Consider the following 27,022-nt stretch of genomic DNA (forward strand, 5'->3'; position numbering starts at 1 on the left):
TCATGGCTTTGCGGTTAAGGTTAAATACAGTTTCGCTCCTAAAGAAGAAACTAGGAATGGAGGGATAGTTTTAAAAACCAGTGGGGATGTGTCCTTCCTCTTAGTGCGGGTAATCACATCTCCCACCAACACACATCAACCTCGTTGCTTCCGAGTTGGCATGACCAGTGCAGCCCAGTCCTACATCCTGGGCATTTCTCTTAAGTTTAAAATGACCGATAGATCTGGGGTGGCCAAGACACTTGCTTTAATCACAGGAGAAGGAGGTGCTCCACTCCCCACAGCCTCTCCTGTTTACTTTAATTCTGGCAGTAAGGGCTGCATAATGAAAACCAGTACATGCTCTAGGTCGGTCTCTGTTCTTCTCTGTGGTTTCTGAAGGCAGGTGCTGCCAATGAAAGCAACACTTTTTATAAAGCTTTACAGAATACTTGTGTTTGTGGGGGTTTTGTTTGGGTTTTTTCCCCCAGTTACACCCAGCAGAATCACCATGTGCGCTTTTCAGTTGCTTTTGAAAAATGCCCATCAGACATTTCAAGATTTCAAGGATCACCTTATTGACATGCAATATAAAGCTTTTATGATGTATTTTTCTTTAACGTTTTCTGAAAAGTATGTCCCAGCCTAAGCCAAGGAAGTGTGTGGAATTTGTACCCATGGAGACTCCAATAACACAGTCAGCTCCAAAGGCCGCAGGGTTATTAGTTTTCTTACCTAACATATCAGGAAAGGAGTTACTGGAAAAGGGAGAGATGGAGAGAACGGAACTGAGTGAGGCAATATAAATAGGAGAGACTGGACTTGCTGGTCAGCATTTCATATGTCTGCAGACCTGGGGTTGGTGTACCTGCTTTCCATAGATTACTACAACTTATATTGGAAAAATTCAGAGTTGTGTGAGCACCAAGGACACAGGTGAGATTTTGAGAAGCTCCAAAGAAAAATAAGTCACTCTCTTAATGGGCTGTGGACCCTTAAGCCAAGATTATTTAAAAAGATCAACTTTTAGTGAGGGTGTCGTTGCTTAATAAACAGTAAAACAGAAAATAGGGATGGAATGGTTTTTGAGAAGACATCTAATGCACATAAATATCCACCTTTACCATGGGAAATGGAGATCAGATTAATTTCTTAATAGCTCCTTCTGATGTGTTTGAAGATTGTTCTCTAAATCAGACAACCCTCTGTTTTTTCTTGAAGAAAACTCCAGGCCTTTCCTACAGAAGTGCCATGTAAAATAGTTATTTTTGAACCTGCAATACTGTGGACACTTATTCCTGCTTAAGCACTGCACTTTGCATCTGGCCATATTGAATTGCATCGTGTTTATTTTGAGTCACTACTCAAATTTACTAATAGCTTAATGAAATCCTTCAGAAGTGCCTGCGGTCCTTCCCCGTTTGGTATCACTTGCAATGTGGTGTTGCAGGTCTGTTATCACTTTAATTTTTATGGCACAATTTTCCACTGTACAGCATCCATACCTCTGCAAATGAAATGTAAACCACATTCAGCTGTGCTCTTATTCTTTCCAAAGAGGGATTACTGTATGAAACCCAAAGCAGAGGTTCCTTGTCTTCTTGTACCCTGCCAGCAATATCATGAAATTCTTGATAATACCTTTGATAAAGTCCTACAAACCTTGGAAGTTGGCCGGTTTCCTCCTGGGAACCCAGGGAGTAATGACAAGGCTGTTATCTTTAATTAGGGATCTGTCTGTCACCTCTTGTGTCAAGCTGATCACTGGAATTAATTTTCCCTTGTTTCTTGCAACCTGTTGCATAAGCCACATCTCACCCCACTCAGCCCCGACAGTATCGGGGTGGGTCTGGGCAAAGGAGCCTTATTTAAGAAAGCTGCTGGTAAAGAATGAGAAGAAACGAAGCCTGCTGGCAAAGGAGCACGCTTGCTGCAGCTGTAACAGCCACCCACAGGAGGGCACATTCCTCAAAGCAAACCGGAGTTCAGCTAAAATCCAATCCGACTCAAAGCATCTGTCTGACTCGATTTCACTAAAGGGAGATTTTGACAGAAACTAGCGTTTTGATGGAAGCAAATGCCCTGCAAAGGTAGTGGGATCCTTTGAAATTCAATGTTTATCCATCACAAATACTGTTGTTTCGGTTGCTGGTAATGAAACCTGAAATGAAGCTATTCCCTTGAACTGTTATACGGAAAAAAATGAAAAAATTCCCAGAGAATTAAACCCAAACCAGAACAAAAAGTTGCCTTTGGGGTTTTTCATTTCCAAAGAAAGGTTTGATTGTGTTCAGCCAGTTTGAATGGGGAGAATCACAAGTACTAACCCAGACAGGACTTTCCACCTCCAAGCTTTCTGTGCCGCGTTCCCCCCGTCCGTGCTGTATTTTACTGCTGAGTGATCTCAGTGATCTGGTGCAGTGTGTAAGGAGCCAGAACCGGTGGCTCTCTGCGTCCGCTCTGCCACAGTATAAACAGCATCACCCCATGCAGACTAAGACTGGCTAAACAGCAATAACAGATTTTCTTTCAATATACCAGCGATAAAACTTAACTTCACAATCATTTTAATGCAGATGGGACAGGGTCTGCTTTTGTAGGCACGTAGTTGCTCGAGAGATGCACTTGAGATCTCTGCACCAGCTGCTACTGAGGAAGCTTCTTCAGAGGGACTGAAGCAAACTGAAGCGACAGCTTTTCCTGCGTGGAGCTGCCACATCCCTCGTGCACTGCAGGTGGATAATGCCAGGTGAAAGCCTGCTCCAACCACAGCCCCAGGAGTGTTGTCTCCTGCATCACACATTTCTAAATTTTCTGCTGGTCAGACAGCCACCCTCCTCAGGGCTTTTGGCTGGGCTTAGGAGGATAAATCTGTTGAGCGCGGTTGTGCCAAGGCCACGCTGGAATTTCTTAGTGGCATTGTGGCACGTCCTCCACTGCCCACATGTCTCTTCAGCGGGAAAATCCAGGCTGTCACTGCTCCAGTGTTATGGGATGCTCCATCCTGCCCTGACAGCACAGCAGAGCCCTGCTTTCCCTCCAGCCTTCCTCTGACAGCAAACAGTGAGTGCTGAAGGTGGCAGAAAGAAGAAATGGTGTTTAGCCTTTCCCTTGCCCTTTCTTCTATGTCCCTTGGGTGGCAGCAAGTATCGCAGCAGTCCCTGGCAAGGGCTTCCCAATTTGAGGATGTGGGCTTTGAAGAGGTTACTCTTCTCAACGTTCTTCCCCATAACAAGGTTTTAGCACAGCTGGAAACCCAAATGCTCCTTCCTAGCCTTGAAATCTCATTTCAGCAGAGTTAAAGGACCGAGCGTTTATCTGGTGTGTTATCTGTTTGGTTTGGCTGTAGCTGTCTGGAAATTCTGCAAAAAACACGGTGTATGGTCATGGAAAAAACAGTGTATGTGGGGTTTTGTGTGCTACTCCTTGCAGGGAGCTGTAGCTTTCTCAGCTCACAGAAGCTAGAGGAGGATGTGTCCACAACCTGGATGTAATCAAAGACAGTCATGTTGATATAACTAAATTAATACAGCTTATGTCAACATAACTTCTGTATGGAGGCAACGTCTGTGTAATTAAACTCTCAGTGACTGAATAGCTCTGGCATAAGGTTTCAATGGAATTTCTGTACAATGCAGAACTTCTTTTCTAGTGCAGTGAGTTTGAAAAATGGGGCTACAAGAAAGCCGGAGAGGAGCTTTTTACAAGGGCATGTAGCCATAGGACAGGCTTTAAACTGAATGAGGGTAGATTTAGATGAGATATTAGGAAGAAATTCTTTACTGTGAGAGTGCTGAAGTGCTGGCACAGGGTGCCCAGAGCAGCTGTGGATGCCCCATCCCTGGAAGTGTTCAAGGCCAGGCTGGACGGGGCTCAGATCAACCTGGTCTAGTGGAAGATTCACACCACCTTCTCGTGCATTTTGGAGGTGAATGTTACCAGCAGTGTAGCTGAGAAACAATTGCTGAAATTGCCATCAGGCAAAATCAGCTACCCTAACTTAGACAAGTTATTTATATGATTTCAGCTGTATCAGTTGCTTTTGCCTGCAATAATTTAGCAAACATTTGTGCAGCAATAAATCTACGGGGCTGATAATCAGCAGGGGTGAGACCGAAGTCACACACACACTTAAACAGCAGTGTGATGTGCAGTTTAAGACACTTGACTGCACTCAGGCAGGTGGGAAGAGCTGCTGGGTTTCTGCACCAGAAGGATCACAGCAAACAGCTTCAACTGGATGTAAGGGAGGTGTAACTGAGTCTCTAAGGTTTTGACGGACAGGCTGCAGTGAAATGCTGTGTCTGTCCTCACCTTTCCATGCCAGCCCTCTGCCAAAAGCCATCAACTGCCCAGAAGCACCAAGAGAAAGGTAGGTATGCTTTTGCTTTGGCCACCTCCACACCAAGCCTAGCTTTGCAGCCTCGCCCAGCAGCAAAGTGAGTCCGAGCTGCAATGCTGTGAACTGCAGCAGCTAAGGTAAGGGGTGACAATGACAGGCAGTAACTACTTCAACTGCTACAGAGTGATTTCCTCGAGCCAGCAGATGAGGGACAATTTTCTTCTACAAAGAAGAAAAAATCACCATCGGGAATCATGCTGCAGTGGCCGTATGGGCATAGATGGCTGGCCTGCGGGACAGACCGCAACAGGGCAAAGACCACACGGCTGGATATAGCAGAATGTGTGTGCTGACCGGATAAGCTGGGGCAGAATTATTCCGAAAACGGGACTGTGGAAGGCCAGCCTTATCTGCCTACCCTGTGAACGTTCCCAATGTTTCAGGTCACTTCTTCCATCCTGAACAGGGACAAAAAAAGTCTTATGGAAGTTCAGAGCATGAATATTAAACAGGAACAGCTTGTTCACATGGGGAGGTTCATGCTCATGACTGATCATTTTACAGTTCTGTAACTTTTTTACTACAGTGAGTTTATGTTTAAAAAACATGGAAAAATATTAAGTAGCCCTGTGCATTATTAACATTTCAGACTGAATTACAGGTGCAAAGGCCTTGCACTGCACTCCCAGCTACAGTCAACCATCCCCAGCCACTTCTCCGCCTGTATTGTCTCACAGCACACTGAACGGGATCCGCACTCTGTGTGATCAAGTTACAGACCATGTTTCCGTGTTGTGATCTCTTAACTCTGGTCACACGTTCATCACTTTCCTGGTTACAACACAGTTTAAATGGGGAGGGCAGACAGGGCATAGCCTTGTTCTGCTTTGGGCTAGACCGGTAAACACTGGGACATTGCAACAAAGTCCCTTGGCTTGGGAACCTGGAAGCAGCCCACCTTTCTCCTACAGAGCAAAAGATAGAAATCTTTTGTTTACTGAAGTTCCAGAGATGCAATTAGGGTTTTTTTTCCAGAGCTGCTGGAAACAACTCTTCTACACCTAACTTCTGTATGCATCTCATTTTAGAGCAAAGGGCTTTCTGTCAAATTCTTTTTCAAAAGTGGAATTACCTGTGGGCATAAATAGCATTGCAATTTGGTTTTAGCTTTAATGTTCAGAGTACATAGACAAGACCTCCAGAGGTAGGTGATATATGGCATCAAACTAAATTATTATATAGGTTAGAAATTTGAATTCTCCACTGCCTTTCACATTTTATGGATGTGTGTGCCACATACTATACTTTGCATGTTGCATAAAACAATGGACAGCCTTTGCCTATACTGTGTTGTTTCAACATCCACTAGTGTGCAGGTTTGAATGAGTATTTAAAAAAAAAAAAAAAAGTGTTTGTGCCTATGACAGACAGGGCAGACACTTTCTCCTCCAGTTTTATTTAGAAGAACAAAGCTGCGAAAGAGTCACATTATTACAGACAGGCAGGTAAGTATCAGCTGGTGTGTCCTGGTGAAGACTCCTTGGTTTTGTTAAAGCTATGTTGATTTGTGACAGCTGAGAGTTGGGTATGAATCTAGAACTTAATTTGGTCTGGGATTTTAGTGTGTGTGTGTGTTTGTGTGCACATGTCTTTTTTGTTGTGTGTTTTTTGGGTATGTTGGTTTTTTTCCAGAGACCTACGCCTATTTACTGTAGACACTTTCATATGACCAGAAAGATGTTGCAAGTCCTTGGTGGGAAAGACAACATGATCTATTTAAGTTTAGAAATAACTATGCTATAAACAGACTTTTTTGTCTCCCTTCCTTCCTTGTGACAGCATGTTTACCAGCATATTTCCCCAGTGCATTCGTTCTCCTCTTGAAAAGCTTCATATGGAAATTGCTGAAACAGAGTATTGCCCACCCCCCACCCCCCCACCCCCGTTATCTTTCAAGTCAATGTCCTGAAGTGCAACTACATCTCGGGTTGAGTCACTTGCTACCAGTCACTCTGAGTTGGAAATTTGTAAGCGTTATCAGAGGAATACTAGCCCAGAATAGCTTACAGATCCAATGCCAGTGCTGGACGGGAAGGGTGACAAAAGTGAAAAGTTGTGTAAACTGTCTTGGGTCATTTAGGTGGGCATAGGAGAAATGATTAAACTGAAGAATAAACTTATTTCTACACTCTCTCTCTCTGTCCACAGCTGTATGAAATGATTCTTTGCTTAAGGTAGGAAAGAACTTGCAAATGGAATTTCTTCTGTTTTACCAGAAAGCAGGGTGATGTTCTGTCAGTCACAGGAAACCTGTGGCCGAGATGAAGAACTCAGCTCTTGGCAGCAGCCAGCCTATGTCTCACTGACTAACTAACCCCCGTCAGGAAGGAGTGTGCTGTCCGTACACCAGTGTTTCTAACCACAGTTGGGTGACTTGTCATACATGAGCTTAAAGTACCATGGCCCCCATCTGCATTTACCCTGAGCCCTGTCAAGGCAGTTACCCTACCACTCTTGTCTTGTGAGGGACACCCCTGTCTCTGATGACATCTTCCTCCACCTTGGTCTTCTGCTGCACCATGTTAAATACCTGCAAATGTCAAGACAGGACAGAAACATGAAGGCATCATAGAATCATTTAGGTTGGAAAAGACCCTTAAGATCAGAGTCCAACCATTAATCCAGCACTGCCAAGGCCACCACTAAACCATGGCCCTGAGTGCCACGTCTACACATGTTAATTAACTGCTCAAGTTAACTGCTGGTAAATACAGAGTCAGCAAAGGTGATAGTCTGCGAAGAGTGCAGTCATTCTGGTGCATTTGCTAGTTCAAGCTTAACTAAGGGCTGTGCTGTGCTATCACCAGTCACTAATGACAGCTCTTGTAGTTGTTATACAGAGGTATAAGCTGATCCCTTGCAGGCAGCAAGAGCAGCCCCTTTCCGGCCTGTGGCAGAGCTGCCTGAGCACAACCTGCACTTATCTTTGCTCCTATCTAGTCCTTCACCAGTAACCGTGTCCCCTTTGGTCCCAGAACCAACGGGACTTTTGCAAACACCAGGGCATCTGCCTCAGTAGTGATGCAACCTCAGCTTGATAGACAAGGACACTGGGAGCACAAAAAAGCAGCTTGGCCAAGGTAATTTGTTGGCTTAGGGCATCGCCAAAAATAGAAGTGGTTACCCCTGCCACTTCAGCTAACCTTTGGGCTGTGAATCTTTTTTTGGTTCACTGAGAACTATGTGCCCCTTGTCAGCACAGCAGGTACTGGCTAACGACCAAGGCATGCCTGGAATAAGAGGGTTAGTAGACCACCAAGTTTACAGATCTCACCAATTTTCTGGATGCTGTTTGTATTCTTGCGCTTCAGATTAAATTTGCCAGCCGAATCAGAACGGGAGTCACGTGAGGGATTTGGCCAGGCTGCAGTGGAGCTGCAAGGGAAGGCTCAAACTGCAGGAGATGGTAAACAGTCAAGAAAGCAAGAACTCCTGGGTGCCTGGACCCGCCGACACACAGTGCTGGACTCCCGGGGCTGGCTTGGCAGTCCCTGTCCCACTGTGCCGTTGCTGTTTCGCAGCTGCAATATCCTCAGCGCTGTTCTGTCCTCTGGGCCTGCTGCTGCTCCAGCTGTGGCCCTGACCTTCTGGCAGGAGCTTCTCTCATGACATATTCCTTAGGTTTGCTCATCAACTAAATGGTGTGAACCATGCCCTCCCCCACCGCAAGGGAGCGGGAAGTATCTCTGGGCACAGGGGGGAGGGAGAGAAAAAGTCTCAGGAGAAAAAACAACATTTAGGAATTTTTGATCTGCGCTGGCAAAAGAGCAGCAATAATTAATTTGACAGATACAGCTGTTTTGTTACCAGGATAAACAAATTTCTGGCTTTTCTGCAACTTTATCAGCTAGGAACAACTGAGAACAGTGCAACGATCTACCTGACCGTAACTTAAAAAAAAAAAATCAATTTAAAAACGTGCCGCTGGACGTTAAGAGGACGTTAAGGGCACTAGGCCGCGGCCTGCGCCCCAGGCCCGGTGGCGGGTGCCCGATACTGTGCTGCAAATCCAGCCCGTTCCCCTCGTCTGTGCCTCGGAGCCCGGGGCCAGGCTGCTCGGGGCCGGCCTCCCTTTTGCTGCCGCCGGCCGCCGTGCCACTCCCCCGCCGCTCCTCCCGCCCGGCTCCCCGCGCTGCCGCCCGGGCAGGCCAGGCCGCGCCGCCCGCCCATCGCCTCACGCAACCGCGTTACCCGGCTCTGAGGCGCGGTCCGCGCGCGCCGCGCTGGGGGTGACTGCGGGGCGCCTTCGCGCCGCCTTCGCGCCGCCTTCGCGCCCGGCTGCCGCCGCCCTGGTTCAGCCCGTCCCGCCCTCAGCCTGCGGGGCCTGGGCTCTGGGTCGGGCTCAGGCTCAGGCTCAGGCTCAGGCTCGGCTCCAGGGCGCGGCGGCGGGACAACGACCGCGGGTGACCTCGGCGGCGGGAGGGGGCGGGACCTCGTCGCCTTCCGACAGCCGCGTCACCCAATGGCGCGACAGCGCGGGTCACGGGGAGGCGGGAGGACACGCCCCTTCTGGGCAATGGCCCCGCCCTCCGGAGCGCCTTAAAGGGGCCTCGCGTGGCCACGCGCGGTAGCAGCCCGCGTGGGGAGGGGGGTGTCATCGCGCTCCCGCCGGCTCCTGAGGTAACGGCGCGCGGGGCTCCGCGTCCCACGGGGTGGCGGGGGCAGCTCCGGTCCCGCGGGCCTTCGTGGTACGGGAAACTTGTGGGAAGCGACAGGGTGTCCCGGGTGGGCTGCGGGGCTGGGGCGAGTGTTGAGCCCACGCGTGGGCCTGCCCGCCCCGGAGGTCTCACTCCTTCGCTGTGAGATCAGCCTGCAGCTGCCGGGCCAGCAGCTCGTTTCACGCGTGGGGTGGCCTGGCCAGGGGTCCAGAATAGCTTTGAGGTTTTGGTTCCACAAGCCCACGGTTTGGCCCATCTGGGGCCCGTGGTGCTGTGAGGGGGTCCCGTACTGTGAGAGGGGCCCATGGCCCTGTGAGGGGGTGATGGGGGCCGTGCTGTGAGGGGAACCATGCTGTGAGGGGTTGATGGGGGCTCATGGCCCTGTGAGGGGGTGATGGGAGCCATGCTGTGAGGGGCTGAGGGGGTCCGGTGCTGTGAGGGGGTCCGGTGCTGTGAGGGGGTCTGGTGCTGTGAGGGGTTCCATGGTGCTGTGAGGGGGTGAGGGTGTCCCATGCTGTGAGGGGGGCCCATGGCGCTGTGAGGGGGTGATGGGGGCCACGCTGCCGGGGGGGGGGGCACGCTGCGAGGGGAGCCATGCTGTGAGGGGCTGAGGGGGGCCCATGGCGCTGTGGGGGGGTGATGGGGGCTGTGCTGTGAGGGGGGGCCCACACAGTGAGGGGAGCCATGCTGTGAGGGGCTGAGGGGGCCCATGGCGCTGTGAGGGGGGTGATGGGGGCTGTGCTGTAAGGGGAGCCATGCTGTGAGGGGAGCCATGCTGTGAGGGGCTGAGGGGGCCTGTGCTGTGGGCTGGGGCTGGTGGGCCATCGCAGGGCTGCCACCCCCCAGTCCCAGCCGGAGCAGGTGGTGAAACACCGTCGAGGCCATCAGGGATGCACCAGTACCGGCTCCAAGCCTGGCTGGGCTTGATGTGATGAAGACCTGGGTGGTGTGGAAGTTGGCAGAAACACGTGTGATGTGTCTTGGAAAAATCTGTCCCTGTGCTTTCTTACTTGGCGTGAGGGGGTTTCCCGCCCAGATGGTACAGCAAAATGAACAGCAGTTTAGGCAACTTAAACCAGCCTCCTGGTGAGTCACTTTGCTGGGGAATTCACCTAAAATATCCCGGTGTCCTGGAGAAGCAATCTGCGTAAAATTCAGAATGGCAAGTTGCACAGTGGCTGGCGTGGCTGAGGAAATACGTGGTGACAGTGCCCCCAGCCCTCGGTGGCTGCCCGCGCTGGTGCTGTTTCACGTGGGCAAGCCCCAGGTGCCGCCGAGGGTGACGTTCTGTGGCAGTTTCGTTCCACCAAAGCTCAGCTCAGAAGGAGCTGCCATGGAGTCAAATGTCTGCCTGCTGTTGTGTCTATCATTCAAGATCCTTGGCGTGATACCATCTTTATAATGGGGCTTGGAGGTGTTTTCCCTTGTGTGCCCTCTGCTCCTGCATCAGGCAATTTCCCAGCACAGCTGTAGGCTGACCCGTGGTCGTGGTACTGCTGAGGAGAAAACCTTTAGGGCTTAGCAAGTTTTTGTCACTGCCCTTTTTAAAAATAGACTTCATCTAAAAGAGGAAGAGGAGGTTGCTCAGCTACCGTTTCCTCACTTAATAAATCTTTAAAGAAAACAAGGGAACAAAAAGGCTAAGTTTCAGTTTTGGTGGAAATGTGGACAGGCAGTAAGATAATGTGGCAATCTCCTAAAGCTGATCTGCACGTGATAAAAATGGACCAGGTCAGCCATGGTGTCTTTACCAATAAAAAGAAATCAGCAACAGGAAGCAAAGTGGGATGTGCGGGAAAATGTGAAGATGGCTGATGAACTATGCATTAATTTGAATTTGAACCAGTATTTTTGAAGGTCTGTGTGTGTTTTAAGTGAACACATGTTCAGAGCCCGTTATAAATGAAACCTTCGCTCCTGTCCTGTTGACCCTCACGAGTTTACATATAGTCAAGCTTTTAAATTGTTTGTCAGTGAAGCTCTGCAGCAGTTTCAATGAAACCATTCACTAACTTCCAGTTCTTCTAGGACACAACGCTCCCTTCAAGCAGAAGATTCTTTGTATTTAAATTACTTAAGTTGTCACACAGATTTAATTAAAAGGGAGATTTCTTTCAGCAGGTTTTTGTTTGGGTGCATGTTCCTCATGTTCCTGAACATCTGTGGTACATCATGGTGTGTTAACTCCTCTGGAAACAGTGTGGGGTAGGTGAGGATCATTTGTGATCCCGTCCACCCCCGGTGAGCTACTGGGAGTGTTAAGCCTGGCTCTGGTGAGCATGTGTGTGTTCTCCAGCAGCTGGTGTAGCAGAGCTGTGTTTCTAACTCAGCATCAGCAGAGGAAGGGGCAAGCAGCAGTGCTTAGCCAAGCCAGTGAGAGTATATATGCACAAATTTTTGTTTGTAACCAAGATTTGTTATATAAAATGCATGACTGACTTGGGATTCCTGTGGTCTGTGCTCACAAGGAAACTTGCACAACCAGGTTGCATTTCAGCTCTTTTTCATGGTTCAGGTGTACCTGGGCACTCCAGAAGTTCTGTGTCTGCTTATGCAGGGAGGTGCAGCTGCTCTCCAGGTGCTGAGGGCCATGTGGCATTAATATCTAGATTCTCCTAGATGAACCCATCCTGTTGGATGTGATAGTGACGTCCTGCTGTGTCCCACTGGACTTTGCAGTTGTGCAGCCTTGTGTCCTTGATCTTTGTGCCATACCTGGTGTGCCCACACTTGGGAACCAAGCACCCATCAGCAGGGGACCCTGCATCAGGGTTGTGCCCCCGTACAGGGGGTCATGGTGAGCAGCATGTACGCAGTGCAGCAAGGGGAGAATGCAGCTATGGTCCCCACTGTGAAGCGTTTTTTCCGCTTGAGTGACTGGGGACACACACAGAAACCCACAATTGGTTTTCAGCCAACCTCTGCCACCCAGGAGCTTGCTGGGTTGTCCTGCAAGACAGCTGGCATGAGGACATCTCCACCCTTCCACTTGAAACTTTCTTGCTGCATTAAAGAGCAGATGGCAAGAGAAACACTGTAATTAGTGCAGAGAGAAAAGCTTCCTTCAGGGGTGCAGGGGAGCCTTAAACCCCTCCTTGTGGGGCGCTGGGAAGGCATGTGGGTACAGTACTGTGAAAGGGGGTCAGGCCTGATGGCAGCTGCTGCAGTACGTTCCTCCTCGCCTTGCACCTGAGTCTGTCTTTGAGCCAGAGGGGTGGTGGTGGTGGCACCTCCAGTGGGCACCGTGCAGTCTGGTAACCACCATGCTCTCCTAGGCGTGGGTTTGAGTTCCTCCAGGCTGGGGAGGGAGTGCAACCCAGGTTTCACAGGTCTGGGTGGCTGCTCCTAGGACTGGGTGCTCTGTAGAGCTAATGCCCCTTTTCTTATAGCTGTCTTACAGAAAAACCCACACACATATAAAAAAAAAAGCAAAAAACAAGTAATAAAAAACCCAAACCTCAAAATAAACTTCTTTGGTGTTTTGGTGTGGAATGGGGTGTTGGGTGATGTCTGGCATTTATCATGGAGCTTCAGAGATGGGATTTTTTGAGGCATCCCTTTCTCAGCTGCTTGTGAATTAAACTATTTTTTGTATCATGAATTGCAGCGTGTGGCGTGAGCAGCAACGTGTCCTTGCGTAGATGAGGGAGGGAAGGTGCTTGCCTGGGCTGGAGGCAGGCTGGCCTGCTGGCGCTGTGGCTGGCCCTGGCTTTCCCCACCCATCAGAGGCAGAAGGCTGCAGTTAGATAAAAGGGCTTTTTCCTTGTCCTCCTGTCTGTCCTCGTTGAAACAAATATGCTCTTCACCTTGCTGGCTTGAAATTGCGTCTGTCTGATGTTGGTACAAGATAGCATGCTAAAATCCCACTTTTTAAAAAGATCAAGGTTAATGAGATTCATCTCAAATCAGTTAGAAATGCCTTGAAACAATTAAAGCTCAGCCTGTCAAGTCGTAAGCATCAAAGGCTTTTAATGAATGTAAACCTTAACTAAAATCAACGTAGCTTTCAGCCTGAGATGATGAAACCCCCTAACGACAAAGTACTGAAAGAAAGCAGCGTTGGGCTGCCAAAAACAACAGCTGCAAAAGCGCTGATTTTTGTGAGAACAGATTAAATCTCTGTGGTGTCCCAGGGCTGTGTCCCCTGAAAGGGACCCTAAAGCCCCAGTGTCCCCGAGGCTGGCGGCAGGCGTGGGGCGAGAGCTTCCTTAAGAGGCGGTAGTGTGGGGTGACGAGCTGCTTCCAATTGCAAGGCAGACAGCACATGACATAAGATGCTCCAGATCTGCCTCCTGGGCGCTAGTTTAAAAATAAAGGATATTACACATCCTCCTCAGCGTTGGTGCGGAGCAGCTGCGGGAGGAGAGGACGCACAAAGGCGATGCGTTGTAAGGCTGGACCTGGAGCCCTGTGGTGGCGGGTTTCGGGGGAGTCTGAGAGCCGAGGGGGAACGTTTGGGACAAAGGGAGTGTAAAATTTGAATTGTTAGGTTCATGGTGCTCTTTCAGAGCTGTAATTGTCACGCTTGGTTTTGGATGCGGGAATGGATGTATCATCTACTGCTGATCAGGTTTTTCAAATGAACCGAGCATGATGTGGGGTGCGCTGCATCCGGTTAGAATTTGCTGTACTTCATGCAAATACAGCAGCCTTGAGTCATGCCTGCTTTGGGCTTGCCTTGGTCAGATAGCTACACCAATGGAAGCCGATTTTACTGTAGCATTCATTTGTATTTTGATTTTTAAAACCTGTTTTTACAGGGACAATGCTGTGTGAGTCAGATGCGCGTACGGCACTTGCAGAACCAGTCCCTGCGGCTTATTTTAATTCGGATCCTCAAGGGAACTGTGAGGTGTCACTGGATGATGTACTGCTCAACTCTTCAGCCAGGTTTGTCTAATTTAAGATTTTATTTTCTCTGTGGTACCTGTTTACGTAGGATGTAGTTTGTATTCTCTCATGTTTACTTAGATTAATTATGATATGTTCTTTTGGAAGAAATTTCAAGCATGTGTTACTACTTCCAAAATCCAAAAGCTGAATCTCTACTCTCTCCCTCTCAAAAGAAGAAGAACAGAATTAAATTTCCTGTACATAGCTACCATGCAGAGTGTAGAGCTTGAAGTAGTGTGCATTTAATATAAACTTAGAGCGCAGGAATGGTAGAATGTTCTGTGTAGTCAGAAGGATCACCTTTTATAAAGGAACTTTGCATAATTGTTAGTTCTATGTGATTGGGAGGGCACTGATCAAATACTTGGAATACCTAGTAAGTACTTCTTTGTTGGTGACGTGTTGCAGTACTGTACACAGAGGTGTGCCTCTGTAGGGGATAGCTTGTGTGCAGTAGCAGTGCTGATTTTCATCAGACTCCTGTTAGTCTCTCTGTAAATCTAAGCAGTCTCTCACTAAAGAGCAGATTAGGCTTTAAGGGTCTGTGTCTCACCACAGTGTAATGGGATATAGCTGACAAAAACCTCTGCTTAATTTTTTTCAGGCTGCATTTGAATTATATGTAGTAAGGGGGAGAAAAAGATGACTTGATTCACTGAAGGGGATTTTGGGGGCCTTTTTTGCTCGTATTACTGGGTCATTTGCATGCTTTGATCATAAAAGCTGGTGGAGAAATAGTGCAGAACTGTTGCAACTGAGGATTAATTTGTGCTGAAAAATGCTCTCAATAATGAGGAGGAAACGCGTAGTAGGGAACATCTCGTAATCCCTTTAGGGGAAATAAAGGGGGAAAAAAATGTACTTCCCTCTAGTTTCCGGCTTGCGGATTAGTTAGGAGAAGCAGTTCTGCTTTTGGACAGAACATAGGAGTAGCCATGTCAAATGTTCTCTGTGCCTTAAACCTTACCATATGCCCAAAGCAGTAATAGTTGACTGTCCCCTAGAAATCCAGAGAAAACATAAACCAGAGGGAAGCGATTTACCCCTTACACCGAAATTCACACGGTGCCTTGTGCCGTCTTGTCCTCTCTGTGGTCTAGTAGAAAGGGAAGAAAATCTGAGGCTCGGTGGGAACCCTGCCTGGATTGGGGGGGAGGGTTGCCTGGGACCGATTTGCTCCTGCCTGTGTGCAGGTGTGGTCTGATTGTGACAGGCAGAGGTGTCAGGGCTGCTTTTTGTCCCCAGGCTGCCCCTGCAGAGGGCAGGGGCTATTGTGATGTCAGGGCCTTGCAGCCCTTCTAGAAGGCCTGGGAGTTGGTGCTAGAGAAGAAACCTTGCACAAGCATTGCCATGGGGCAGAGTAAACACCTAGCACTGGCATGAAGAAACAAACACCTTTGTAATGGCCTGGAGCAAAGGGCCCTGGGAGGGCTGTTTGGCAAGGCAAGATGGAAGTTTTGGTCCTCTGGAATATAATCTTGGGTTGATTGAAAGTTGACTTCAGCGCTGCGCTGATGGTCCAAGCAGGGTATTACCCAGGGCAGGGGGACAAGCATCATCTGCCTGTAGGTTGGAGGGTGGGATGTCCTTTGAGGGAACAGAGCACAGGGACTCGAATACCAAATCTCACAGGGTCTGGCTTCCAACTCATGGTCTGAAGTGGGAATGGGACTTGATTATTCCTTATCCTCTTCATTTATGGTTGTGCAAGAGCCCGTCTTGGAAAGGGATGGAGGAATAACACTGACAGCTACGGGCAGGTGGTGTTTCACCACGTCTTCCAAGGCCTAAAGTAAAAGGGGCAACTTTCAGCTGGCCCCGCAGGACCAGCTCCTGGTGAGGAGCACGGCTGAGGTAGACGAGGGAGGTGCCTGTTTCCATTTCTTCACAAACATCTGGTGGGAGCCCTGTGCACTAACTTTATTGGGAATACCTAAGAGTGAGATTTCCTGTTAAATCAATTTCCTGCTCTTCAGCTGGCCTGGCCTTCTGCAGGAAATCTCTGTGGGTTTCCCCACAGGGCGACGAGCCGGGGGATTGCTGTACGGCTCAGGAGAGGGGCTGACAGGCCTTCCCTTCGTTAGGCTTGCATGTTGCAGACAGGAGATAAGCACCAGATCCACATGCTCCTTCCTGCCTGCCATCTCCTCACTGCTGTAGGCTCTTTGTTTCGGGCACCTAGAGCAGACCTCTGGTATTAAATTATCGCTGTTTTCTGGATTATGTGTTTATGGATTCTTCTGCAGCTTATCTGGAAGGATAGCTACCATTAGGGCAACATATATGTGTTTAAGAGCAGTTCAGGCAAAACTTGCACACTCTCTGAGAGGGACCTGTTGCGTTGCCATAGCCATGCAGGCTAATGAAATGAACAGTCACCTGCAGAACATCAGGAACCACTTTGACATCCAAGGACTAATATAATTAAGGGATAGAGCAAGCAAGCCCCAGGTGTTCTTCAGCCAGTGTGCTGAAGCCTCTCCAGGGCTAACTGCTTGTGCTTTGCAGAACCGTTGAGGTCCACAGTGCTGAGACAGTTGAAGATACTAAGATGGAGGGACATCAGATAGACACGCTTGGGTTCAAAGGTAAGTGGAAAGAATTTCTAGTTACTGTATTGTGCATAAAATTATTATTGAAATGAGGGAGGAATTTATCAAACCATAACAATGGAAGAAGAAACGCAAACTGAGGGATGGTCTGCCCAGAAGTGTCTTGAACTTAGACTTTAAACCTAAGTAGAATGCACTTCCAGGAGTGAAATACGTAGTGTCACTGCCTAATGCTTATCTACCAGGTAATAATGTACTGCTTTCAGTCCTCCTTAAAAAAAAAAAAAAAAAGCAAAGGGGAAAAAAAGCACACAGCATATATTGTGGGAAGCTGCCACCTTACCAGTACAAGAGCTTTAGGGCTTTTGTTAAACATTTGGGAAATGTTTAAAAAATTTTGAAAGTGCTTTAGAAGCTTCATCTGTTAACCCTGGTCTAAGATACTGGGAGTCGTATGGCAAACTTGCTGGGAATACAAAGTCAAAAAAGAGGTGTGGGAGCAGGTGCAGTAGCATTTGCTTTCATATGTTTGATACTTGGCTTTATATTTTTGTTATGGTAACAAGCAATTTCTAAATATAGGATGCTGAACACTTTTCTTTCAAACCAGCCTCTTCACCTCCTACCTCCAGTGTGTGGACAACACGACGAGATGGAGAAGTCAGGCTGAGGATGGATGAACAGGGCATAGGCAGCCAGGCACCAAAGACTGTTCATGAACTATTCCAGGAAGCTGCTAGTAAATACGGTGATTATTATGCCCTTGCATCCAAAAAGGGTGGCCAGTGGATAAAACTAACATATAAGATGTACTATGATGAGTGCTGGAAAGCAGCAAAAAGTTTTCTGAAGGTAAGCTTTTGTTGAATTCCTCTCATTCCTGCACAGTCAATTTAACTGCTAAAATGGCTCTAGTCAACTGCATCTTAAACCTGCAAATTCTCTGAGTGTAGGTGAGTCTTAAAGTGACAGGGAAATACCTGAACATGCCATGAACAGCTTGGTAATGACCGCAGTGTCTTTGTTTGAATTTCTTGCAAGTTGTTTCCACATTTAACTAAAAAGTAAGGGAACATTTAAAGTGAGGTGTTTGAGGTATATGGCAAACCTGGACAACGCTCTTCATGAGGCGTGTAAATTTTAATCTTTCTAAGAAAAAACTTGAAGGGATGCTTATCGGTCAGACTTAAATGTCCAAACTGGCTGAGTCTTTTGTTGGGAGTACTGCTGGGAGTTAAGATGCTCAAAGAGAGAAACCAATGTTACATGCACTTACTGTTATCATTATGAAGTCTTATTTCTTGAAGTTAAAGCCATTCTGCTTTTATTCTTACGGTGGGATCTTCCACGCTATATACTTCCACTCTGGGACAAAGCCAGAGAATGGCTGAAGGAGATTTAAAGACTGGGACTTCAACAGCTGGAATTTCATAGCAAGGTGCCTCTGACTGTCATTGGAGCTTGTTGCTCTTGTAATTTTTGATATCTGACATACCTAACCTATACTAAATGACTAAATGTCTCAGTAGGTCATGCCTAACTTAAGCCCTTACCTTCTCATTCCCAGTCCAAAGGGAATGGGTAACTACCTGGATTGCAGTTTTACAATACAATTAGTGTCAGTGAGCTGGTCATACTGACTGCAGACCTAAGCAAATCCTTTTTTTTTTCTGCCTACTGATAAAGTGGGCCAGTGTCTGATGTAAAACTTAACTGGTTCCATATTAGGTCTTTGGAAGTTTTTCAGTGTGAATTACAGTATATGATAGCATGAACTTTTCCCTTGATGTTGTGCTCACAGCAGAGGTCTTTAAATTAACTCTCAGCATTCTTCAAAGGAAAACCAAGATTGCTGTAATCTCATCTCTTGTTTACAGCTGGGACTAGAGCGTTTCCATGGAGTGTGCATTTTGGGATTTAATTCTGCAGAGTGGTTTATTGCTGATATTGGAGCTATCCTTGCAGGGTAAGAATGAGTGTTGTCTCTTGACATGCGTTTTGCTTTAGCATTCAGATAGTAATTTCAGTATTCATGTGAGAAGTAGTTTTTTGATTGCAAATAACACAACAAAACAAACCACACACAAAAAAATGCAGAACAAAACCAATTGCCTTCATTTGAATTTAATGAAGATGGCTAGAACCTAAACCCTTTACTTCATTATGAACTAATGAGACAAAAACTATTTTTTTTTTTAGCTAGCTGGTACTCTCAAAATAAGATAACAGTCGGTTAATCCAAAAGCATGCTTGCTTACACTGTGATTGAAAATATGATGGGAAGTGCTAGAGAATCACAGCACAGCCTTTTTCCACCTGAGGCATTTTGGTCCCTCATACCATTCTGACATTTCCCATGCCCCAAAACAGAGCCTTTGTTCTTGCAGTTAAGCTGTCCACTTTTTGTTGTTTTATGGGAAATGCTTCCTGAAGTTTTTCCTCTGTTAAAGTCTGAAAATGGTCTGAATTTTGCCAGCAACTCTGCTTATCCTCTAATTCTGTGTTTTGCCTTTCTATTTTTCTTTTTTCCCTTTTCTTTTGTAGTGGATTTGCTGTTGGTATCTACACTACAAACTCTCCTGAGGCCTGTCATTATGTAGCAGAGAACTGCAGTGCTAACATTGTGGTTGTGGAAAACCATAAACAACTGCAGAAAATCTTAGAAGTAAATATACTTTTTTAAATGGCTGGGGGCTGCAGCATCCTGTTGGCAGATGTGGGAGGGTAGATGCCATGGGAGGGTAATACCTGAGGGAAACACTGGGTGTAAAAGCAGAGGGTGAACTGATTGAGCCTACTTTGCGTGCTCCCTGCTCAAGCCAGATGAGTAGTCACCAGTGCTAAATCTTAGAGGTGTTAAACGGTGGTTCTGTAGCTTAGCAAAGCCTTGAGCTTAAAATACAAGAAGCCAAAATGAACAGTGGAGCGTCCCCTAAGGTTGTCTGGCAACGTCCCAGTCCAAATGATTATTGTCTCTAGTGAGGCTTCTCCATCCTCTGTCAATAACACAGGTGAGATTCTCTTAGCTTCACTTACAGTGGCAAATAGCAATAGCACGGTCAGTGGTGGGTTACTTAGGCCTAAAAGGGACAGGCAGGATTTGCTTCTGCTCATTCATCTCGCTTCTTAACACAGATTCAGCATGAACTACCTCATCTGAAAGCTATTATCCAGTATGGGGAAGAGCTAAAAGAGAAGAGACCAAATCTGTACTCTGTAAGTACTGAGCATCTTGATGGCTTGTAAATACTGGCTGTGTTTAGCTGATGGTTTGCAACCGTCGCCTTCCACGGGACCATGTGAGCTTAGTGAGGGATTTCTTGCCTTGCTGAAGCACTAGATGTCTACTGTTGTTGAAACCTCGATAATCCATGTTGTAAGGGAGAGTGTTGGTGTACAGACCTCTGCAAGGCAGCCTCGGGTCCCACAGTTACCTCAGCTCTGCACTCCCACTGAACACCAGGCTTGCTGCAGAGCTAGTAAGCTTCTTCAGGGTGGATCAGTCTCCTTCTCTGCTTCTTGCCATGCCAGTTGTGGCAGCCAGAAGACAACATTGTGGGGCTGCAGTGCGTATTTACAGCCTCTTCCAGATTCTGGCAGAGGTTTGGATGTAGGAAAGAGTTTCCTTCCCTTTATAGCAGAGGGTTTAATTTTGCATGTGAATGACAGCCTACAAAGTGATCCAGCCCTTCTCTATACAGTGGAGTGAGTTCATGGACCTTGGCAAAGATGTTCCAGATACTCAGCTCCGTGAAATCATTGCGTCACAGAAGCCTAATCAGTGCTGTACGCTAATATATACCTCAGGGACCACCGGACAGCCAAAGGGAGTAATGCTCAGCCATGACAATGTAAGTATCATTTGTAAAGCTGCCCATTCCAAGAACGGTGACCTTGGGTGGGTGCTCAGGGAGGGCAGGGGTCAGCTGAAGAACGTGCCTGATGTTAAGAACACAGGACGTGGTAGAGCTGTTGTGTGAGCTGTGTGTTCTGTGTTGCGCCAGCTCATAAGTGCTGACACTTCATACTGATGTGGGGTCTTGTTACAGTTGACGTGGACGGCATCGGCAGCAGGGCGCTTCATAATGCTGACAGATGCTAAAGAAAAGCAAGAGCTGGTGGTTAGCTATCTGCCCCTCAGTCATATTGCTGCACAGATGTCAGATATTTGGTCGGCAATGACATTCGGTGTACAAGTCTTTTTTGCTCAGCCTGATGCATTAAAGGTAAAAATGTAAGATTATAAAAAACCTACAGCCATCCACCTGCTTGTGGCTGGGGTGGGTGCTTTAAAACAAACATGGATGGCTTATCTCAGGATTCCGAAAGCTGTGCTAACTCGGTTTGTTTGCTCTGTGACTGACTGCTCCCATTTAAGGGTCTGTTGATCTGAGAATATAGCCACTCTGACCTTTGCCTTCTGACTCTGTAGTGCAAGCTGGGCTAAGCTGATCAAGCACTTCACAACTAGGAGCTTCTTGGTGTCCCACCTGACACCAGTTCTCTGCCCTGACAGCTTGGTTGAGCAATGGCTTTGTATTTGCTCTGTCCATGTTGCAAAACACCACCACCATTAAATCTATGTCCTGAGAAAAGAACGGTTCTTCTCTCAGCACTGTATCACATTGGCACTGAAAGCGTTGGCCCTTGCTGTCTTCTCAAAACCTGGGTTCCTTTCTTTTGGTGGCACTGCAGCTGGAAATGAGCAATTCCTCAAAATAGATGGCAGAGTCCTAAGCTTTGGCTATTGACAGTGTTGACCTGAAGCCTACAGTGAGGCGCTTCTGAAAGCTGTATTAAATTCTGCTTTGCTCAGGGCACCTTGGTGGACACCCTGCGGGAGGTGAGGCCAACCGCTTTTTTGGGAGTTCCTCGTGTCTGGGAAAAAATGGAAGAAAAAATGAAATCCATAGGTGCAAAATCATCAGCACTCAGGAGAAAAGTGGCATCGTGGGCCAAGGGAGTCGGGCTGCAGACAAACCTGAAGCGGATGAATGGGTAATTCTGAACTACACTTAAGTTACAAATTATGTTAACTTAAGTTACAAATACTAGAACTTTACTATCAGATCAGGAATTATATTCCATGGTAACCAGCCAGACTTACAGACAGTAAAAGCCAGATGCAGTCCTTGAACCAGAGGGTGAGCAGCAAGGGCTGGCAGGGGAAATTAATTCTTTTACTGATTAAACTAAAATAGGATGAAGGTGAAGGGAGGAAGGGGGAGAAGTTCTGCTTGGTGACCGAGATCTTGTGACCATTTTTCTCCTACAGGTATTCAGAAGTCCCGGTGAACTTCCGCCTTGCCAGGCACTTGGTGTACAAGAAAGTGCGAAAGGCCATTGGGCTGGACCAGTGCACAAAGTGCTACACGGGGGCTGCTCCCATTACCAGAGAGACACTGGAATTTTTTTTAAGCCTGAACATTCCCGTGTTTGAGCTATATGGCATGAGCGAGAGCTCTGGACCTCACACAATGTCTCTACCTCACGCATTCAAGCTTACCAGGTAAATGCCTCTCTGTAAGCGGGGCACTGCTGCCTGCGGGGAGGAGCTGCTTTCGGGTTTCTCCTGATCTGGTGTGTCTGTCTCACCTGGTGCAGCTCATCCCCAGAGTCTTGCTGCCAGTAAAAAGTTGCTAGGGAGCCAGTTCCTTCGGCCACATCTTGCAGATGAAGAGATGTGCCAAGGGCAACAGCAGTGTTACTTAAATTTAACTTGGCCTGGATCCTCTAGGAGCTGAGGAGGAAGCAAAGGACTGATGAGAAGAAGGAGGAATTAGTAATTCTAGCCTACAGTTCACTTGAATGTCAAATGAATAAATGCAGTAAGACTGTGGTTGTTACGTTGAATGGCTTGTTCAGTCCCCACAGGTTCAGTCTGCAGAGTAAATACCACCATCAGTAAAAGTTTGCTGCCAAGGACATAAATAATCTAACTCAAAGCTCAGGTGTTTGGGACAGTAAGTGGAAAACACCAGGTGTTGTGTGTGAGTGCTGATCTTTTGGCAACAACAGCTTTTTTCTGAAGTTCCCCTTACATAAGCTGATGCCTTTTAAGTTTCTAAGCTCTTCGCTGAAGCAGCTGTAAGAGAAGCTGCCTGACTTTGTTCAGGCACTTCAGCTTGAGAGGGTACTGCTAGAATCTCACTCTGCTGCTTAGCTATTGAATTATTAAAAAAATACAACAACAAAAGCCATGGGTTTGTGTTCTCTTTAAGCTGTGGAAAGGAAATCACAGGCTGCCGGACACTGATCCATAAGCCAGATAGAGATGGCAACGGGGAGATCTGCTTCTCAGGAAGGCACATCTTCATGGGCTACTTGAACATGGAAGAAAAAACCAAAGAGGCAATCGATGAAGATGGCTGGCTGCATTCGGGTGACCTTGGCAAGCACGATAAAGATGGATTCCTCTACATCACTGGCAGAATCAAAGGTAACACGTCCCCTGACTTGAGTGTCTTGAGGCTGTGAAGTACTGTGACAGGATGCATCACGCTAGTTCTGTGGGCGTGAGTTGCACAGAAGAATATCTAAATACTTGTGAAGTTCTGAATGCCCATGTGGCTGCAGGGCATCCTGCTGCTGGGAAGGCGAGGGATGGCCTCTGAAACCAGGGTGCATTTGCAGAGTAAGGAAGAAACCTTCTGACTTCAGAAGCAGGAGTTAGAGCTTGGCTGGCTTTGAGGTGCTGGAGCCACCCAGCTGCGTGTGCTACCAGCTGCCTCCAGTATCAGCTGGCTCTGCCAGTTACCCTCTTAAACAACAGCTTAACACTGCTGTGACAACGGCTTGCAGCAATGTAGTTCTTGAGACACCGCTTTGCCCAACCCCAAATAAATCCAATTTCATGTGAGTCTTCAGTCATCAGAAAGGTCATGCAAAGCTTTAAGGAGCTGCTTTAAGAAATAGAAGACAGCTGAGAAAGACAGACTGTCCCCTGCTCGGCATCAGCTGTGTAACCTCAAACACCCTGCCCCAGCAAAACTCTTGCTTCACTTTGTGAACCACTTGGGTACCAGCTCACACGCCGTAGAGCCGCAGGTGCCTGTGGCGGTGTACTGAGGTGCTCAGACACCACACCCCGTGTTCCCAAACTGCAAACATCTCTGGACATTAAAGCAGCTTTTGCAATGCTGTTTGTGTGCACACAGCTGTGCTGTCTCCTCTCCCTGAGCCTGGCTGGTGTCCTTCTGGTTCGCTGCCTTCTCCAGCTGTTGGGACACAGACTCACTCTCTGATCCAGCAGATGCAAAGGAGCGGTCAAGTTATTTCAGATTGTGAAGGAAGGGGGGAAAGCTCCAAGTGTTAATAAAGATTTGACTGTTTTCCAGAGCTCATCATCACTGCAGGAGGTGAGAACGTTCCTCCCGTTCCAATTGAGGATGCTGTAAAAGATGCTGTTCCCATCATCAGCAATGCAATGTTGGTTGGAGACAAAGCAAAATTCCTTGCTATGCTTCTAACGCTAAAGGTAATGGAAAACAGCATGGGAATCCACCTGTGTTGCTGAATGCATTTAATTCGAGCGAGGAGGGTAACTGTTATGCGTTTTCACAGCATCCTGTAGAGACAGGAGGCATCGTGGGGTCTGACTTGTAGCTGAGTGGCAAACAGCAGTTGTAACTACAGGCAAATGAACGTTGCCACTTGATTGGGTTCTTCTGTTGTTCAGGACAACTGTTTCCCTCTGTGCCACGCAGGTCAGAAAGAAACAAGCAAAAGCCCTAAAAGTAAGACTGAAAACAGAAACCCTTCTGCTTTTCTCGCACGTTGTCCCTGTCCCCTGAAGCAGCCTGGGCAGTAACAAGCTGTCTGTGGTTTCTTTTTAAGACCCTGGCTTTAAACTCCATGGTGATGCATCTGTGGTGGCCTGCACGGGCTTCCCTCGAGCCCCGCAGGCTGGGGGGCTCAGGACCACGGCGTCACTCATTAGCGAGAGCAGCCTCCTTGCCCCTGTGCAGAGGCACCGACCCAGGCCCTGGGGGCGGCAGTGCCGTCCTGCTCTTGGCCAGGTGTCACTGTTCTGCTGCTGTGGGATGTAGGGAAGTAAACTGGGGTCCCCAGAAAAAGGTCAAGCAAAAAAGCGATCAACTCGGGATAGCGCAGGAGGGATTTGGAAGACAAGCTGCGTGCCCAGCTGGCTGCGTGGGCAGAGGCCTGCAGGGGCCTCACCTGCAGTTTGCCCCAGTGAGCTCTCGTTCGAAGCAGTGGTTTGCGTCAAGCGTATGAAAACCGCAGAGGCTGGTGGGTGGGCCCTTGTCCCCGGGGTGGGGAAGGGGAGGGGGTGGCTTCCCCTGGCTGTAAGGCTCGTGAGGACGAAGGGAACCATGTTGGGCAATAGTTACCTGCTCCGACCTCTCCTGCAGTGCAACGTGGATGTGGAAACCGGCGAGCCAGGAGATGATCTGACTGCGGAAGCTATTGAATACTGCCGGAAACTGGGCAGCAAGGCTACCAAAGTCTCCGAAATTATCAGCAGCAAAGACAAGGCTATCTATGCGGCTATCCAGAAGGGAATTTCAGCAGTCAACGAGGGAGCTGTCTCAAATGCCCAGAAAGTCCAGAAGTGGGTCCTTCTGGAGAAGGATTTTTCTGTCCTTGGTGGAGAGCTTGGTGAGTGGCGGGTGGGGCTATCAGGGCGACCCTGTCACCCTTCCCTTGGGTACGGAACAGACCCCAGTACACAGAGGTGCTACCCCGGCCTCTCCTCGCTGGGGCTTTTCCTTACCGTTGTGGGAAGGGCGGGCTGAATTCCTTCTCCTGCCGGGCAGAGCTGAGCCCTGCGCACCCCAGTTCTGCGCTGTCGCTGGCAGGAGGGCTGCGCCCTTCCTGTTCGCAGGGGAAGGCAGGCAGGTGTATCGATCGCGCAGAGCAGCGCAGAAGTCCGTGCGTGCTCTGGCTCTTGCTCTGGGCTCGCTTCGCTCAAATATGGATTTGTGGCTCTCAGTGGTGCCATCACCATTAAAACCTTGTGCCATGTTTTTTCCCACAGGCCCAACAATGAAGCTGAAGAGACCAGTGGTGGCGCAGAAGTACAAAGACCAAATCGCTCAGTTCTACGCAGATGCGGATAAACCTGCCGCCGCAGGGAACACCCTCCGGCAGTAGCCTGGAGGCACATTGCCCCACTGGGAAGGATCCCCTGGGTGCCCTTGAAATAAAGGAGGCTGGGTCAGTGCACAGCCCTCCCGCATCGCTTACCTGTGCATTTCTTGGCCCTCGTACTGCAGCGTGTTGGGTGTGTTCGTGCCCAGTGTTCCCCCATCTCTGTTCTACCGCTGAGGTACTCCTGAGTGTCTCTGCTTTGTATTTTTTGTCCTGCCACTTTTAGAAGGGCAGTGCAATGTTTACCTTCAGTCCATATTACATGTTCTGTTTTAACCAAAGTTTCCTTTTCCTGAGCCAAATGTAAAACAATCGGGAACTGCCCTTTTCCTGCTGGGGGAGAAATGCAGGTTTCTTTTTATAGTGGTGTATGTCCCTCCCTCCTGCTGCATGTTTAACTGCATGCTGATGACATTGGAATTATTTTAAGTCTCTTTACTCACTATCTTCTGTCAAAGATGACGTCAAAGATGATGAATGCCACATGCCTGCACACGCTGGCTAAGTGCGTATGGGGAACCTCGTGTATATCAGATTTGTCTGTGCAATATTTTGAGTCCTTTTTATATTTGAGTTATATGAAGCCATAAATTGTATTGTTAAAATAGTACATGCGGCCCGTGTTCTGAGAAGCCTCTTATAAATAGTCCCTTGTGTGAGGCGCTGTAAAAACATGTGTGAAATCTGTCTGTAGTCTTATAATCAGAGAGGTGCTGGCGGGAGCATCCTGGAACGGGGCGGGTGGCTGAGGCTTTGTGCCATGGGGAAGCAACGGCATTGGGGGCGCAGCCGCCCAGGGCCGGTGCTGTTGAAGGCCTGCCAGCAGCCACGCCAGGGACCGTGAAGGCCCTTCGCATTGAATTCATCAAACGCAGGACACTGGCTCGCCGCAGTGGTTGCGCGAGGCATATTACATCCTGCCCAGTTCTGCGAGGCTGGTTAAGCCCAAGAGGCAGTGAAGGATTGCTTGTCAGTGGCTTATTTTGAACTAGAAATCACTGGCCAGAACCAAGTGGAACAGCCTCGCTCCTGGATTCCAAGGAGTATTTCTCACAGCCGCAGGAGGAGCAGGAGGCGATGCCAGGTGATGCACGCTGCCATGCTGTGGGGGGCAGCTATGCTACTAAGTAACACAAACGGCTCAAGTATGGAGCTGCACCTCCGGCTCTACTTGCACCCCAGCCCGGCTGCGGTGGGTGTTAGCGGGACCTGGGGGGGTTATGGGGGGGTTAAACCTGAACTTTGTCTTTGATTGGGCTCGGTGAAATTCCACATGCACATATGCTGATGGCACCCGCCTGGAAGTAACATGCGATTGTAACTGCTGCTGCTCTTGTGCAATTCTCAGCTGTCTGCATTTGCAGTGTCTCCAGCACTCCAAGGAATGCCTAATAAACTGCTGCTCCTGCCTGAACGCTCCCGTGATT

General features: G+C 48.2%; 1 protein-coding gene and 1 long non-coding RNA gene across 5 annotated transcripts; one reads left to right on the forward strand and one right to left on the reverse strand.

Annotated features, from left to right (window-relative positions):
* Positions 1-1,310: 1,310 nt before the first annotated feature.
* On the reverse strand, positions 1,311-8,729 carry LOC106112754 (uncharacterized). 2 transcript variants are annotated; one of them, XR_008747392.1, is made up of 4 exons: positions 8,573-8,729; positions 7,656-7,756; positions 6,826-6,911; positions 1,311-1,486 (listed from the first exon to the last, which is right to left on the reverse strand). It is a non-coding gene; the product is annotated as an uncharacterized LOC106112754 (long non-coding RNA). The 2 variants fall into 2 exon arrangements; XR_008747391.1 differs by lacking the exon at positions 1,311-1,486 and adding an exon at positions 2,226-3,049 and having other exon boundaries at positions 8,573-8,728.
* A 180-nt stretch (positions 8,730-8,909) lies between these two features.
* Positions 8,910-27,009, forward strand: ACSBG2 (acyl-CoA synthetase bubblegum family member 2). Of its 3 annotated transcripts, none has more exons than XM_055805331.1 (15): positions 8,910-9,001; positions 13,800-13,929; positions 16,441-16,520; positions 17,095-17,336; positions 18,362-18,450; positions 19,029-19,149; positions 19,620-19,700; positions 20,186-20,335; positions 20,534-20,710; positions 21,301-21,482; positions 21,760-21,993; positions 22,706-22,923; positions 23,822-23,961; positions 24,857-25,103; positions 25,483-27,009. In XM_055805331.1, the coding sequence occupies exons 2-15, from the start codon at positions 13,805-13,807 to the stop codon at positions 25,596-25,598; spliced, it is 2,202 nt and encodes a 733-aa protein (XP_055661306.1). In that variant the 5' UTR covers positions 8,910-9,001; positions 13,800-13,804; the 3' UTR covers positions 25,599-27,009. The 3 variants fall into 3 exon arrangements, with proteins under 3 accessions (XP_055661306.1, XP_055661305.1, XP_027648735.1); XM_055805330.1 differs by having other exon boundaries at positions 8,933-9,069; XM_027792934.2 differs by lacking the exon at positions 8,910-9,001 and adding an exon at positions 13,280-13,427.
* Positions 27,010-27,022: the final 13 nt, after the last annotated feature.

This window comes from Falco peregrinus, chromosome 5 (genome assembly GCF_023634155.1).
Source record: "Falco peregrinus isolate bFalPer1 chromosome 5, bFalPer1.pri, whole genome shotgun sequence".
Lineage (NCBI taxonomy): Eukaryota > Metazoa > Chordata > Aves > Falconiformes > Falconidae > Falco > Falco peregrinus.

What these genes read in the sequence shown, in the direction of transcription:
- ACSBG2 (XM_027792934.2), top strand. An exon ending in AGACACGCTTGGGTTCAAAG is followed by an intron (nt 16,521 to 17,094) that starts GTAAGTGGAAAG and finishes CTTTCAAACCAG; the next exon opens with CCTCTTCACCTCCTACCTCC. An exon ending in TAATGCTCAGCCATGACAAT is followed by an intron (nt 20,336 to 20,533) that starts GTAAGTATCATT and finishes GTCTTGTTACAG; the next exon opens with TTGACGTGGACGGCATCGGC.